This window comes from Clarias gariepinus, chromosome 10 (genome assembly GCF_024256425.1).
Source record: "Clarias gariepinus isolate MV-2021 ecotype Netherlands chromosome 10, CGAR_prim_01v2, whole genome shotgun sequence".
NCBI lineage: Eukaryota > Metazoa > Chordata > Actinopteri > Siluriformes > Clariidae > Clarias > Clarias gariepinus.
In genome coordinates this window covers 26,543,180-26,560,444 of record NC_071109.1, presented here as the reverse complement: position 1 = coordinate 26,560,444, position 17,265 = coordinate 26,543,180, and the positions used below count along the sequence as shown (strand labels likewise).

Below are 17,265 nucleotides of genomic sequence, written 5' to 3'. Positions count from 1 at the left end.
ATGCATTCACCTTTGCATCATTTCGATAAGCTTACACAATATCATAATTTATTTCAGTCCAGCTTCACATTAATTTCTCCCTAACATCTGGTGTTGATGGTTGGAGAGTTGGACCGCTGTGTATAGTCTTCTCCAGCACATCCCAAAATTCTTAATGGGGTTAAGGTCTGGACTCACAAGGCCAGGCCATGTGTGAAAATTATGTCTCATGCAAGTACAATGAATACTGGCATTTGCATCTTGGAATATGAGCGTGCCATATGAGAAGAAAAAAATCCATTTAGCATATTCAGGCAGTAAGATGACCAAAATTTTTTGTGCACATAATGTTGCTAAACCTAGATATGACCAATAGCAACAACACCAGATCATAACACTGCCTCTTCAGACTTGTATTGTAGGCAATTGGCATGATGGATCATCACTTCCAGAACATGGTGCATCTGGACTCATCAGACCACATGACCTTTTCCCAGTGCTCCACAGTCCATTCTTTATGCTCCTTAGCAAACGTTAGCCTTTTTTTTGATTAGTCTTACTGATAAGTGGCTTTCATAAGGCTGCACACCTGTTTAGTCTCAATCCCTTGAGTTCTCTTCACATTGTGCATGTGGAAATGCTCTTACTTTCACTATTAAACATAGCCTTGAGTTCTGCTTTTTTTATTATATATAATTGGTATTTCCAAATTGTTTTCTGGAGACTTTGCTTACATTATTGTATAAGGGGACTGGAAAATGCTCTTCGGTCAAATATATATTAATCACATATTGTGTTTATCATCTGTTGTAGAGAAGCCCATAGACTGTGGTAGGTTTGATTGCATTGTAAGGCCAGCCTCTTGTCATAGATAGAGCATAATCCACTACAATAAGAATCACTGCCGGGAGCAGCCGAAAGACTAACAACAACATAAAATAAAAACCTGACAGTTCTGTCATAAAAAAAACATTGTGAAAACAGTGGATAAGCAGAAGCCAAATGTGCCAAAAATATGTTTTTGTTTTATTATACAGTAGCAATTAAAGCAATAAATAAATGATGAAATGAATAAATAAGTAATGAATGTTGTGTAAAAATGAGAAAATGATTAATGAACAATGACTTTAGTTCATACAATCTGCTCTCATGCTGTTCGAAATAAAAATCATCCAGTTAAATAAATTATAAAATAGAGGTACATGTTTCTGCCTTCACTCTCCAGTGGATGCTAGCTTTTGCATTCAGTTGCACATCGTTCACATGAAATTAGTCATTACGGCCACATCCCAATCGTTTGATCATGCTATAGATTCTCTCATAACCTTTAAAATACTTAATAAAACAGCTGTTTTTGAGAATGTAGAGGAAAAATGGGGTTGGCCTTACTTTACTGGCCCATCTTTTCTGCCATATATTGTATTTTGTGTGTGTGTGTGTGTGTGTGTGTAAGAGAGAGAGAGAGAAAGAGAGAACGGGAGAGAGAATAAGAGAGAGAGAGAGAATAAGTAGTGTTGGTTGTGTGGGTGGGTTTTTTCCGTGTTTGTTATATTGTATTCATCTTTTTGCCATGTGCATTATGTTTATGCCAACAGCAGTATTTCATCTGCTTAGTGTAGTTCCTTTTCATGGGTTATACTGTATGTGCACTATCCATACAACATTTACTGAACAAACACCAGAAACCTATATCAACAAACACGCTGGCCCAGTAATATAATTTATACATTCTTATCTGATCAACTGTTGTACAACTTGATATGAAGATTTTATTCCATTTATGATTAAATATGAACCCTTTTGGCAATTTGAATTAGGACTTATTTACTTAACTCTGTTAATTAAGTATTTCCAATTATGGCTAAAGATGAACGCAAGTTAACCCTAGTTTGCCAGGAAGGACCTGACAAGTCTACAAGGAACTGACCCACCCAGTCAGCTACGGACACACTGTAGACTACTTTACTATAAAAAAAAAATTATTAAGATTTTGGAAGGTTATGTTCACTTATTATTCTGCTATGAAAGGCATTTGGTAGTGAAAAGTAGCGAGAATTTAACTACTAGCATGGAAAACAGTGCGGCTTTGTGCATCAATTTAAATTCAACTTTGCAACATCGTAGCAACTCCTGTATTCTATTAACAAATTTTATTATCGCATGCACTGGTAAGGACTACTTATAACGTGTGCCCAACATTTACTAGATTACTAAATTTATCAAACTAGTGCTAGCAAAAAAAAGGAAATGGATTGTTAATGAGCATTTGAAGCAAGCAAGCAAGCCATAGAAAACACCCTGGAGCGATTGTGACATGTCGTGCAAATGGGCTTCCCCCAACAACTGATTAATTAAACAGTTATGAGTAACTGCTGCAGGTCATCAGATAAATTCGTTTGTTTCCAAAACACAAAAGCCTTTCATAACCACAACCGAAATATTCATTTTTAATGATCCTCCAGCTCCTCTACCAATTACTTATCCAGAATTCGGGTACGCACAGCCTTTTCTTCTTTTCTTTAATATGAACATACTATATATATATATATATATATCGTACCTTTTAGGTACGAGGTCACCATGCTAACCACTACGCCACTGTGCCACCTTCATCTACTCTTTTTAAAACAATAATTTACACATCTTAAATACAAAATTACATTCAACTTCCTAAAGAAAAAGCTTTTTCAGAGTTGTCATTCATGAGAAATAAGGCACATAGTTTGCCTCAGATGTGACCATAAAATCTCACAACATTATAACTAGAAGAATATGAGAGCGTTAATCTGATCCAGGTGAACTTTGCCATCAAAGCTCACAACCAACAATGAGCATGCTGATTCTGCACAATGCAGTGTGTTGCTTTGCTGATTATTTTAGCTGTACCAATAGATAGATAGACCTTATTTACTCTTAATATACTTTCTATACTGCTTATCCTGTACCGAGTCACAGGAGACCTGGAGCCTATTCCAGGAGATTCAGGGCACGGGGAAGGGAACAACCTAGAAGGAGTGCCAATCGATCAACACAATCGAGACTCATCTACTTAACTATGTTGAGCATTTCAAATTATGGCTGAAGATGAACCCAAGTTAACAGTAGTCTATCAAAGGAAGTGACCTGTGATGTCAACCAGTCAACTGACACCATAAAAAACAAAAGTTGCTTTAATAATAAGTTCACTTACTATCCTGCTATAGAACAGATTGTGGTATTCTAAAGTAGCGAAGATTTAACTCTTTTCATGGCAAACAGTGTGCTTTTGTGCATTGGTTTAAATAAAATTTTAAAAGTAAAACCTCTAGCTGCCAACTTTGTAATAGCTAATTCCACTGGTAAGGATTACTCATAATGATGAACATTTACTAGATTACTAAATTAACCACACCAGTACTGATAAAAAAATTAATAGACTCTTGATTAGCATTGAAAGCACCATAAAAAAACACCCCGGAGCGATTGTGGCATATTGTGCTAATGGGCTTTCCCAACAAATGATGAATAAAAGAGGTATGAATAATTGCTGAAGGTAATCAAACAAATTAATTTGTTTCCTAAACACAAAACCTCACCATAACCGCCACCGAACTATCCATTTTTAATCCTTCAGCTTTTCTACCAATTCCTTATCCAGAACTTGGATGTGCACAGCCTTTTCTTCTTTTCTTTAATTTGAATAGTGAATATGGTGAATAGTAGACAGGTACATTTTACCTTTAACCAGTGGTAAAAGTTCTCCAGTATCCCGGACCATAGGTGGGACTTTTTAAGACTCCTCAGAAAATACTAATGATAGATAGATAGACCTAACTCACTTATTCTCTATACCGCTTATCCTGTACTCAGGCCTGGAGCTCTTAGGTAGACCTTATTTTATTTCCACTGCTTTCAACAAATATAACATTTTTCACATGTCGGAATACTGTAGGTTGGTTGCAGGGTACATGTTTTGTGTGATTATTATAACAATTTATGTTCAGTTGTTCTAAAGTTGTAATCTTTAGATGTTTGAGCTCTAATGTCATTGTCCCCCTTATGTGTTTCATTGTAGACTTACAGCAAACCACTTTTTACACGATTTGCCTCAAACGGCCCTAATAAAGCCTGTCTGGAAAAGTCGTTTTGAGGGTGGCGTCAGGCCAAGACATAGTTTTGCACCCAAAAATAAATTAAATCATTCATGTGGGTAATCTAACATAATGAGAATCTTTACCCGTAATAAAAATTGCTATATGGCAACCCATCTGCCATCACAAAAATTATAAACTGCCTATGTTGTACCTGTACATTGTGTTGAACATTTCAGTTTTTAAAATTCCTTAAGATGTTCAATCTATCTCATTTGTCCTGCAGGCTGGACAGTAGGAGGATCGGGAGTGTTTGTGCCTAGGGAATGGAGAGTTCCTCCTTTTTTTCCCTTTAAGCTCCATAAATGTTTGTGCATGAGCCTAATAAATAGAGACACCATGTTTTCTTCTTTGCAAGTGATTTATTCAACCAATAAAACAAAATACACAATTTCCCCTCTGTGTATCATCTGCCCATACATGGCATTGTTGTCACAACTGTCCATCCTTAAATATGTTGTGTCACATTTCAATCTGTTCTTTAAACCTTCATTCCTGCCAATGTATAACTCAACGTCTCGGCGTTCATGCAAGTAGCTTGGCATCCAGACTGCTCCCTGACTGTCTACGGCTTGCAACATCTCCAAGGTCACGCTGAAGAGTTTACTGATGGAGCGCAGGACCCTGTCTTGTGTCTCAGGCCTTGTAATGAGGTGTTTGGACAGCTCACTTTGACAAACTTTCCACTGTGCAGCTGGCATTCCTCAGTATGGCTTCGACCTATTTTTCCATAAAGCAAATTTGGGCGTGGGACAAAACCTGCCCAGCCTTCTGTCACTGTTTGGGTTACTTGATTGATGATGTAGGAATAAACACCGGAACCGCACTCTAATGTTGGTTCAATTTTGTTTGGGTATTATAGACACTGCAGTGCTTGCTGAAGCCCTTTTTAAAGACCAGATACAGTAAGTTGTAAACCCTGGGCTGAGATTCACACCCATCTTTGGATGGAAAAAAAATCACACACACACACACATCTTTCTACTTAATCAGTATTCAGCTTTTGCTAGTTAGCCTATTTTCCATAGACATCCTGGTCTGTTCAAGATCTTCACAAACTGATGTTTATAGGTGTGCGCTATCCAAGGACACTTCTGTGGCCAATAAAACACCCTTGCTTTTATCATTCAAAGATGCATAACAGGCCGGTCATGCAAAACAGTTCTGCAAAAAAGGCCACCATTCCTAAGGCATCAGAGTTGTGTTAGATGTCAGAATGAAGTTTAGCAGGCCGAATACATCGGAAAGGTTTTTAGAGGTTACGCTCAAACATGATGAAAATGGGTGTTAAAATCCATAGGTAGCAAGACACCATGACACCATGGGTGGGGTCAGGTGCAAAGTGGACGGTTGGAACAGAGAGAGAGAATTCTAACTGCCTTATTCAGTACAGTATGAACTAAAGCTTAAGAGCCCCGGTCACGTGACGGTACAAACTCGCGCAGAGGCTCAAGTGAAGTTCGTTACGCTCTCCGTGGTGCTGAGAAAATCAAAGGAAAGATCAAGGAACGAGTCGATTCTGTGTTGCCTTGAACTCGAGCGCTCTGTGTGTGTGTGTGTGTGTGTGTTTCTACGCCCCCACACGTTATTTACACACCCGCCGACTCTCCGAGCGCTCATTCAGCGTCGGTAAGAGACAAGACACGCAACTCAAACCTACAACCGAGACCAGAGGACCGAGGAGACGAGACGAGACGAGACGACACGAGAGATGGCTTTCTGCGATGTATTTCCCTTAAACACGCACTGCTACTCTGGAGCGGAGGGACAACTCCTGAATGTGTGCGAGAGAAGGTAAAGTCAAGATTGTGTGTACTTTATTTAAAAAAAAAATCTATCTGCTCTGTATGAATCTGTAGAAAGCTGTAAGTACACTCTTGGTGAGGAACATATTATTAAACATGAAGTGAAGACTTTACTGATCCCCTTAAATCTACAATATTTGTTCCTGTAATTTAAATGCAGCTCCTTTTAATGTCCAAGGGGTATAAATTAATTGTAAAAAAAAAAAAAAAACCCTGTTTAAAATTTCTGATTAACACTTTAAATATTATACTGCATACACATTTTCACATAAACATACACACTAGCTGTACAAAAGATGTAAGTACTACTTTACTACTGTGACATTTTTAGGCAATCTGTAAGATTTATTAACCTTATAAAGCATAATTACTTATTAAACATAACTATAAATGCAGCTCCTTTTAATGTCCAAGGGGTATAAATTAATTGTAAAAAAAAACCCTGTTTAAAATTTCTGATTAACACTTTAAATATTATACTGCATGCACATTTTCACATAAACTATAAACTATAAATACAGGTTTAGTATTATTTTTGCTGTTTCCCTTACTTTATTATTTATAACTTGTTTATTTCCCTTTATTTCTATTCTTACTAACAAACCACTCATGGAGCTTTTTTTTTTACTTTATAATTAATTAAATAAATAATTTAAGAATTTAAGAACTATTACCAGAGTTAACAATCTATTATTTCTGACGCAGCAAACCATCGAATGTCTAAAAACACACTTGCTTAACAAATTTACCACAGAGAACAGATCTTATAACCACTTCTCATTTTGCACCTCTTTGCCACACTAATGAGATATTTCTCACGATACTGAGCGCCTACCCAGAACATGCTGCAGAGATGACAACTGGTGAAACACTTTAACTTGTACACCGAGTCATAATAAGGCCTACGGGCAGATCGTACAAATTGTTTTAGCTCTTTGTCATCAGCGTGAAGTTCCAACGGTGCTATTTTCTTTCATTGACATCGTACCTCTTATTAAAAATACACAAAGGCGGAGTGTTGGTGAAGGTGACATCGGGATTTTGTTTTAGTAACGTTGAAACAAGGAGCAGTGTTATCAGTCTCATTTCACAATAGCAGCCAGATACTAAGTGCTTCAGCAAGGTGTCAAAACCTAATTCACATAGAGATGGCATTTCGCAGTAGCCCGCAAAAAATATTATGAGTGCTGTCTCTACCTCAACGTGTCTGGTATTTCACTATTTACTTTTTGGAGATTTAGATGCCATACACAGACAAGCAGGAACCTTGGCATCTGGGCAGAGATGTGCGACTGGTTTGTCTCTGCTGACATCCGGAGCTGTGTGTTCATTAATGTAAGCTGGAACTACAAGTGCAGGGGCACTTCATGGGCAAGAAGCGTGTGGGGTAGTCACACACTCACACCTCAGAATATACTGTTATTCATGCTGTCAAGAGTGGACTTGAACTCTGATTATGAACAGACTGCTGTGAAATGGTTTCTGAGGAAAACACTACCAAACCATAAAACCCGCGGACATTAAGTCTTTAGAAAACAACACGGTCAGATTGCTGAATATAACTGAGTCACGGTTTATACTCAAAATAATAAACTTTATTACTGGTCAATACGTCTACATCTACTGGTCACATCATGACTAGACATATTATCCTGCCATATCTGAAGCAAAAATATAATTTATGTCTTTAAAAGGTTGCAATATATGACATTTAAACTGCCAATTGTACACCTTTGTCACTCTTCTATGTTCCCTGGCACCCCCCATTTAAACACACACACACACACCTGGTCTCTTGATCTGATAGCAATCTGGCGCCAGGCTGCACAAAGGAAATAAATTTAACATCAGGCAGTCAGTGTTTGAAAAGATCATTTGTTCGGCAAACAGTCCCCCCCCCCACCCCATATATATATATATATATATATATATATATATATATACACACACACACACACATACTCTTTCTCTCTCACTTTTTCTTTCTCTTAGCAATATGGGGAGGGCCAAGCATTAATTAAAAGCATTTTTGCAGCAGTTATTAATTTCTTAGTGCTACCGGGAACGAAACATGTCCCCATGCATTTCTGCATGTCTAAGTCTATGCTTTTATGTCTGCACCTAGGTCATGATGATGATCCAAAGTGATATAGGTATACAGTCAGACTGAGGAAAGATGGACTCCAACTTAAGTATTGCTGTATGCTTCGGCTATGCCAATAAGACTGGACCAAATGTGAAATGTCCTTTCAACCTGGCAGAAATGGTGCTTATCATTTTGGGACTGAGCACTTTGAGCTTGATTACAGTTATCGGCAATGTTCTGGTCATCGTCTCCATCAAGGTCAATAAGAGCCTCCAGACAGTCAATAACTACTTCCTCTTCAGCTTAGCATGTGCAGATCTCATCATCGGTGTGTTTTCCATGAACCTTTATACCCTCTATATTGTGATTGGCGTCTGGCCCTTAGGGCCTGTGGTCTGTGACCTGTGGTTGGCTCTGGACTACGTGGCAAGCAATGCTTCTGTCATGAACCTCCTTATCATCAGCTTTGACCGCTACTTCTGCGTTACCAAGCCACTTACCTACCCAGTCAAGAGGACGACGAGGATGGCAGGTATAATGATCGCAGCTGCCTGGATCTTGTCTTTTGTCTTGTGGGCTCCAGCCATTCTCTTCTGGCAGTTCATCACTGGGGAGCGTACAGTGTCCAAAGACCAATGTCAGATTCAGTTCTTTTCCAATGCTGCGGTCACTTTTGGCACGGCAATCGCTGCATTCTACCTGCCTGTGGTCATTATGAGTATACTGTACTGGCAGATCTCCAAGGCTAGTCGCAGCCGAATCAGGAAGAGAAACTGCCACGAAACATCTGGGGTGAGTCAGGGGGGCAGGACTCAGGCTGCTGTCTTGTCTGCAGAGAAAAACAGGGAGAGGGAAGAAAGCAAGGAAGCAGAGGGTTTGCAAGTACCGCACACTTCCAGCACTATTATAGGTAAGACTGTCAGTTACCTTATGGGTGACTTTAAAATATGTTAATGACAACCTGAATTAAAATTTGAATATTAAATAGAATTTGCAATATTGGTTCTTTAAACAGAATACCTGTCAGAAAGTATGTAGGAAGCATAACCATTATAAATGTATAAATTGGTTATAGTTATCTATGTCACTATTTTTTCCTTTTTCTTTTAACATGTAATACAACGTATATTTCTGGTGTTCACTGATAAAATTATGAAATTGTTTTATGTTCCTGACAAAATTTTAATTAGAATTTCATACCAACTTGCTTTTATTAGGGGTGTTTAAGTCAAATCAGGACTTAATAGCCATATCTCTATATAATCCTCTGTTACACTAATGCACTTATCCCAGCATTTCACTAGTGCTTGTATTCCATCATGGTAAAAAGTTTTCTCAGGAGCCACGATCAGACTGCCTGCTTCACATCTGAAAAAAAAAAGGCCTCCTAGGAACTTGGCATGTGGTAATATTTCCCATGCCAATTTCCCGTACTGTGCAGGTGGTTTCCTGTGTACTGTACCTTCCCCACGGACAGGTGTGTTCCTTCTTAAAGTGGGCAACAAGTTATCCCTTATCACCTTAGCCGGGATGAGCCCATGGTGACACAGGTGTCACAAACCCTTTAAATGTTCATAAGGTACCTAAGTGACGTCTATTGAACATCCTGGTGCACTCATATGACAATCTGTGAATTTGTCTACCCATGACCTCATTTCCAGAATAGTAGCACATGTGACTAGCAAATTTTAAAAAGCTTGTTTTTTTGTTACTGAAAGGTAGTCTCATTATATTTTACTCAACTTTAAATTCCTCCTGATATTTTAAATCATTTCTTTTGACCCAGGTGAGGACAGGGAGAGTGAAAATGACTCCACATCAGGCAGCCCCTTGGCCTCATCCAATCGGAGGGAGGATGTCATTTCTAACGGTGATGCTCAGACGAAGATTTTGCCTCAAATAAGAGCAATCCATGCCAAACGTACTTGTTTAAGGTTTTCCTCCAAAGAGACCACAGATAACAGTGCAAATCAGAAGGCCTGCAATCACAAGGAGAGACAGCCCCTGGTATCCCTGATCTTCATGCCTCCAAACAAGAAAAGGAGGAAGAATGGGAGCTCCAGAGAGAAGAAAGTCACAAGGACCATCATGGCTATTCTTCTGGCTTTTGTGATCACGTGGACCCCTTACAATGTCATGGTGTTGATCCATAGTTTCTGCAGCGAGGCTATCCCAAACTCCATGTGGGTGCTGGGCTACTTGCTCTGCTACATTAACAGCACGGTTAACCCCGCCTGCTACGCCCTGTGCAATGCCACCTTCAAGAATACCTTCAAGCAGCTGCTGTTGTGCAAGTACAAAAACATTCGCACAGTCAGATAAAACACGAATGACTTCTGCATGAAGTTAATGAGTTCATTGTAAGATTTCGGTTATATATATCCAAAGCTCTTGCTGGATCAGGTTTTTTTTTTTCAACAGTGATGACAATAATATATACTCAGACCATGAGAGGGGCACGTCACATTCATGTCATGTTCAGTATGCAGCTTGGAAATACACAGGGCTAAAATGCTGGAGGTACATACAGTCGTTTTGTTAAGACTGTGCCACTATGACGTAAAACTAGATGTTACCAAAAACTTGAGAAAATAAGACTATTATACGAAACAAAATGAATGTATGGGATAAAATTGGTCGTTCAATTATTAATTCATATCACACACAGACGATGCACAGATACTATCCTGAATTTAAGATGGAATTGGAGAACTGGAGCTGAGAGACTGCAGCGATACCCACTGCACAACTATGTCTCTACACTTAAATACAATACAGACAAATACTGAAGCCTTGACCGAATGCATGTAATGTATATTAGGAGTATTTTCTGCTGATAAATAAAGAATGCTATGCTTTGCACTAAGTAAGTAATCTATCATTGTTTTTCTAGTTTCTGTAAAAAAAAAAAAAAATCAAGTTAAACATGTCAGCAGAGCGAATGGGGACGCCACCACAAGTAAATCTTGTCCTTGTTATTATCCTTCTTCATTTCATCTTCTGCATTGCTAATCATGGACAGGGTGCCAATCTTTTGCAGGGCACACTCACACACACACACTATGGGGAATCGAACGCAGACCCTGGAGGTGCAAGGCCACAGTGCTAACCACTATGCCACTGTGTTTTATATAAAAGGGGTGTTCAAGTCAACCCGGGACTGATTGTTCAGATAATTATTTGTAGACGTAAATAATGCTGCACGTACAGTATCTAAGGTAGATATAAATATAAAGTATATAAAGCCCACATTTATTGGCTGAGGTGTAAAAAAAAAAAGGGTTGTGTTTTATTCATAAAAGTCCAGGTAGTTAAGAAAAAGATGTTTCTATCCTAAAAGAGCTTCTAAGTTACACAAAGGTTACAAACGCTGATGTGATCTTTTTAATTTAGATTTAAACTGAGTAATGACATCTTAATATATGGATTATGGTAATAAGTTTAAAATCACTTTTAATTCTGTGAAATTCAGTTGTTGTTTTTTTTGTTACGATTAGAAAGAAAGCAATCCAATAAATAATAAATCAGGACAAATAAGACCAACCGTTCAAAACAAAACAAAGGACGAGTTGAGTCCCTGCAGTAGCTGATGTGCTGTGATAACTGAGCTGCGTTACTGGAAGATTCAGTGCCTGCCACATTTAAGAGCGTTTTACCATTAATGGAGTTTAGTGGGCATCTCTAAATGTAACTCAGCTGTGCCATGAGGCGCTTCGCAATGTATGCATTATTGAGCTCTTAGTAGTACTTTGGTGGAGATCTTTAGATTGGGTTGGAAGAACGTTCTACAAACCCTTTACTAAAAGAATGATAAATGAGGCCCATTAATGTTACTGAGAGAACGCCTAGAGATTTTTTCTAGATGCAGTTCACTTCTACCTTTAATGCATCTGCCAGTGTTTCAATCTATAAACCATTTGGAGCTGGAATTAATATTTGTGCCTTATAAATCATGGGCTTATTTGAGTATTAATAAGTACGTCTAAAAAAAAACTAATTTCAATCAATCATGAACCAGGAATTGTGATGAAATTTTTTGTGAATGATTTTTGATTGACATTTACATAAGACCTTAAGGACATTACAGAGATGAGATACTTAGCCGCAGTAAAATATTTGATGGTGCAAAATTGTGAAAAACCTAATTCTTGAAAATTAAGGAATTACTTGTTAGCAACTTTCGTCTGTGGAAACTGTACACACAATCATTTACCAACCCCACCTGTACATTACAGGAACTCAGCTGGGAGTTATTGCCACATCACTATAGTCCTGACTTTGCAAGTCATTTCCACATGTTTGGGCAGTTAAAGGAATTTCTAGAAGAACAGCATTTCAGACTCAAAGCAGGCAGTCTGATTATGTCTCCGGCGTATTGATGGTATCCAAGCACTAGTGAACCGCTGGGATAAGTACATTAGTGTAGCAGGAGATTATATAGAGAAATAAAGTTGTATATAATTCTATATCCTTTTTTAACTATGTTCTGTTATTCTCCACAATAAAAAGCCCCGGTTTGATTGCTTTGCATTGTTGTTTTTTTTTCCCATTTATTTTATCTTTACACATTGTGAAGGGATGGCAAACCCCCTGATTTTCCTGCTCACCACCACGATGGTGTGAATTTTTATTGCTAACATACAAAATCATGAAATGTATGTCATAATCGTTCAGATACAGCCGTACATCACCTCGGCTTGCTGATATTATATTTTGTACACACCGGTAAAAGTGTACAACCGCAGAATATCCTACCATGAACTTAATAATCTTTTTGAATGTAATATGGATTAATAGCTGCCAAGTATTTTTAAATGTAAACTGTTGTTAATGTTTAGTTCACCCACGTGAAAATGAGAGCTAAGCCAGTATTTTTCCTACCGTCCATTACAAACAACAATCCTTTGACAAGGGTGTATTTTGCGGTCTTCAATAAAATTATACAATTTGCTTATTTTTGGGGGGCTTTTCTTTACAGGGCTGGGTAACATGACAGTAACATATTTCATAGTGAAACAAACCATTGCAAAATTGATTTTCCTCAGCAGGGTATTGCGGGTACTTTTTTAATACAGACTCATTTTTCTAATTTTTCTGTACCTGTTTTTCTCTTTCTTTAAATATATATCATTTCAAATATGACATAAGTGATCATGTAAGATAACTCCGAATTGTGTGTTTGTTTTATAAACTTAATGTTACAAGCCATTAAAACTGGAAACCATAAGCGGACAATTTCAAAAACAATTTTAATTTTTTTAGTATAGGAAAATAGACATTCCAAACATTATCTTACCAATAAATTGACCATATATATTTATATATTTTTTACACAGTTTTAAATTGCATATGTTTATCTTACTAAAAAGAATATTTCACTTTTCTGTCAGAAGCTTGAAAAAAACACTTGACTTTGAACACTGATCCATATTTAATTATAAGAGCAATACTAAAGCTCCCAAGATGATGGTAATACTTTAAGGCATTCAGTATAATCTAACGGAGAGTGAGAAAATATTTTTTTTAAGAATTGTGCCGCAAGACACCCTAAAATAATTGAACTATCCACTTACTAATAAAAAGGCATTTAAGAAATATATACTATTAAACATCAATCAAAAGATGTTCAGCATTCTTATTTCATAACACTAAACTAATTAAAAGTTCCTTCACATTTTTTTAATAAAATTGAAATTAAAACATGGTGACAACATTGAATGAGGTAGTATAAAGCACAAATTGATGCCTGATCAGATATCACCTAACCCTTTCACCCTCAGTCATCTCCCAAAGCCCCAAGTTCAACACTTTAAGGCACGGGAGCTGTGTTATTCGCTCCAGTCCCCGCTTGGTGATTTTGGTGCAGCCGTACAGATCGATGCCGGTCAGTTGAGTCAGGTGATCAGCTATAAGCTCGAGGCCCTTGTCAGTGATGCGTACACACTGTCCAATGTTCAGCGTTTTCAGCTTGTGCATTTGCCGCACCATCCTGTTGATCCCGTCGTCGCTGATGTGACACGAGCACAGCGAGAGTGACTTGAGCTGGTAAAGTCCTTGGGCGATGTAGGCCAAGCTCTGGTCTCCCACTTTGTCGCAGAATGACACATCCAACCCAAACAACCGGAGCGAGCCCATGGACAGGTGCATGATCCCTGTATCACTGATGTTGTCACATGAGCGCAGGTTCAGAGTCCACAGCTGGGTCATGTGGGAGAGATGAATCATTCCAGCATCTGAAATGCCACCGCAGAAGCTCAGGTTTAGCACTTTGAGCTTGCTCAGACCTTTAGAAATGTGCTTGAGCGACAAGTCTGTGAGTTTCTGACAGTCCTGCAGAGTGAGATGTTCCAAGCCGAGGCAGCCTTCCGCGGCGCTGCGCGTCATGCCAGCCAGGTGACCGATGCCCACATCGGAGACGTGCCTGCAGCTGCGGAGATTCAGGCTCTTGAGCCTGTGCAAGCCCCATGCGATGAGGAGCAAGCCGGTGTTGGTGATGTTACTGCACCCTCCAAGCTCCAGAAACTCCAAGTTCTTTAGATACTGTGCAATTCGGCCAAGACTGGAGTCTGTGATCTGCTTACAGAGACTGAGGTTAAGGATCCTCAGGCAAGGAATGTCCTGGACAAATGCATGTCCAAGCCCGTTGTCTGTCAGATTGTAGCATCCGCTCAGGTTAAGGCTTTCGATGTTCGGCATGCCCTGAATGACATAACTGAGGCTGCGTCTGAGACTCAGGATCTGCACTTTTTTAATCCCTCGGCTCTGAAGGCTGGGGAATAAGGACGGGTTCGCTCTCCTCAGGTGGAGTTTAGCTTCGACTCCTCTCCACACTGACTTGTGGTAGGACGCGTCTCTCCAGGCCACACACACCTGCGCAACCCTGCCTTTACCTTTAACATCCAGGTAGCTGAAGATCATGGCTAAAATCTCCGGGAAAAGGCTTGAGATATGGGTCTCCATTTCACCGCTCCGCCAAAGCCCGGCTCCAACACCGCTTTACTGAGATTAGCCGACTGGCTAAGCTAAACTAGTTAGCTAGCATTTAAAATAAAGCTAAATCACCAAGTTCTTTCTGACAATACTGAAAGATTAGAAAGTACACATTCTGGTTAAGTGTATACACAAAACTGCTATCGCGTGATTAAAAACGAGACTGTTAACTCGATTTAATGTATTTCGGAACGTGTTTGTCTAACATGCTAAGCTAAACAAACAGGCTAGCGTCAACATTCCTCACACACGCCGCTTTGTATGGCCGAGTCTTTGTTTCCAGAAGTCCAGCTTGCGGTTTTAAAACTATAAAACAGTTTTTCTTTTGCAACAAACCCTCACGGACATGTTGACACTAAAATGTATAGTTAAAATATTTAAAAAGAACAAATATATGTATATATATTTTTTAAAGCGACGCGGAATTAACACGGATACTGCTCAGCCATTGCCGTGAACGCGTTCTCATATCACTGCACGCTGCCTACACTAGTACACTACACTAAACAGGTCAGATGGCCTATAGAGTGCACTTCCTGCCCAATACGGAACCGTTTGGGATGCGGCCCATGAAACCTCACTTCCTGTGGCCTTCTTTTTAAACCGTACGGACTTTATACAGCGTTTTTTTACTACTATGTATTAAGTGCAAATGCTTATATGAAGTTAAAAGCTTCATGTTTATTTTATTCAAAATAAAAACACAGCGAATACGACATAATAGTTTTAGCCAGCATGGTGTGGAAAAAAAAGTGAACTACACTCTGGCGCCTGTACAGCGCGCCCCCTGCTGACGGCCTTACCAACAGCAACACATTTGTAGACTTATTGGGTTTCATAACAAAGGAATAAAGATCTTATGATAAACCTCATTTGCACAGATTGTCAAAAATGACAAAGCGAGATAAAAACAATGTTTTACTTTATCGTGCACTACTATTTCCCTCTAATTAAAACAAACAAACAGTACATGTGTAAAAAGATCTATATACAGTGGTGTGAAAAACTATTTGCCCCCTTCCTGATTTCTTATTCTTTTGCATGTTTGTCACACAAAATGTTTCTGATCATCAAACACATTTAACTATTAGTCAAAGATAACACAAGTAAACACAAAATGCAGTTTTTAAATGATGGTTTTTATTATTTAGGGAGAAAAAAAATCCAAACCTACATGGCCCTGTGTGAAAAAGTAATTGCCCCCTGAACCTAATAACTGGTTGGGCCACCCTTAGCAGCAATAACTGCAATCATGTGTTTGCGATAACTTGCAACGAGTCTTTTACAGCGCTCTGGAGGAATTTTGGCCCACTCATCTTTGCAGAATTGTTGTAATTCAGCTTTATTTGAGGGTTTTCTAGCATGAATCGCCTTTTTAAGGTCATGCCACAACATCTCAATAGGATTCAGGTCAGGACTTTGACTAGGCCACTCCAAACTCTTCATTTTGTTTTTCTTCAGCCATTCAGAGGTGGATTTGCTGGTGTGTTTTGGGTCATTGTCCTGCTGCAGCACCCAAGATCGCTTTAGCTTGAGTTGACGAACAGATGGCCGGACATTCTCCTTCAGGATTTTTTGGTAGACAGTAGAATTCATGGTTCCATCTATCACAGCAAGTCTTCCAGGTCCTGAAGCAGCAAAACAACCCCAGACCATCACACTACCACCACCATATTTTACTGTTGGTATGATGTTCTTTTTCTGAAATGCTGTGTTACTTTTACGCCAGATGTAACGGGACACGCACCTTCCAAAAAGTTCAACTTTTGTCTCATCGGTCCACAAGGTATTTTCCCAAAAGTCTTGGCAATCATTGAGATGTTTTTTTAGCAAAATTGAGACGAGCCTTAATGTTCTTTTTGATTAAGTGGTTTGCGCCTTGGAAATCTGCCATGCAGGCCGTTTTTGCCCAGTTTCTTTCTTATGATGGAGTCATGAACACTGACCTTAATTGAGGCAAGTGAGGCCTGCAGTTCTTTAGATGTTGTCCTGGGGTCTTTTGTGGCCTCTCGGATGAGTTGTCTCTGCGCTCTTGGGGTAATTTTGGTCGGCCGGCCACTCCTGGGAAGGTTCACCACTGTTCCATGTTTTTGCCATTTGTGGATAATGGCTCTCACTGTGGTTCGCTGGAGTCCCAAAGCTTTAGAAATGGCTTTATAACCTTTACCAGACTGATCGATCTCAATTACTTTTGTTCTCATTTGTTCCTGAATTTCTTTGGATCTTGGCATGATGTCTAGCTTTTGAGGTGCTTTTGGTCTACTTCTCTGTGTCA

General features: G+C 39.1%; 2 protein-coding genes across 2 annotated transcripts; one reads left to right on the top strand and one right to left on the bottom strand.

The window, feature by feature from the left end:
* Positions 1–5,689: 5,689 nt before the first annotated feature.
* On the top strand, positions 5,690–10,414 carry chrm2b (cholinergic receptor, muscarinic 2b). The gene is made up of 3 exons (XM_053506013.1): positions 5,690–5,903; positions 8,040–8,910; positions 9,787–10,414. Exons 2-3 carry the CDS (start codon positions 8,091–8,093, stop codon positions 10,320–10,322), a joined length of 1,356 nt encoding a protein of 451 aa, XP_053361988.1. The 5' UTR covers positions 5,690–5,903; positions 8,040–8,090; the 3' UTR covers positions 10,323–10,414.
* A 2,824-nt stretch (positions 10,415–13,238) lies between these two features.
* Positions 13,239–15,471, bottom strand: fbxl14a (F-box and leucine-rich repeat protein 14a). Its single transcript, XM_053505139.1, has one exon. The coding sequence runs from the start codon at positions 14,958–14,960 to the stop codon at positions 13,758–13,760; it is 1,203 nt and encodes a 400-aa protein (XP_053361114.1). The 5' UTR covers positions 14,961–15,471; the 3' UTR covers positions 13,239–13,757.
* Positions 15,472–17,265: the final 1,794 nt, after the last annotated feature.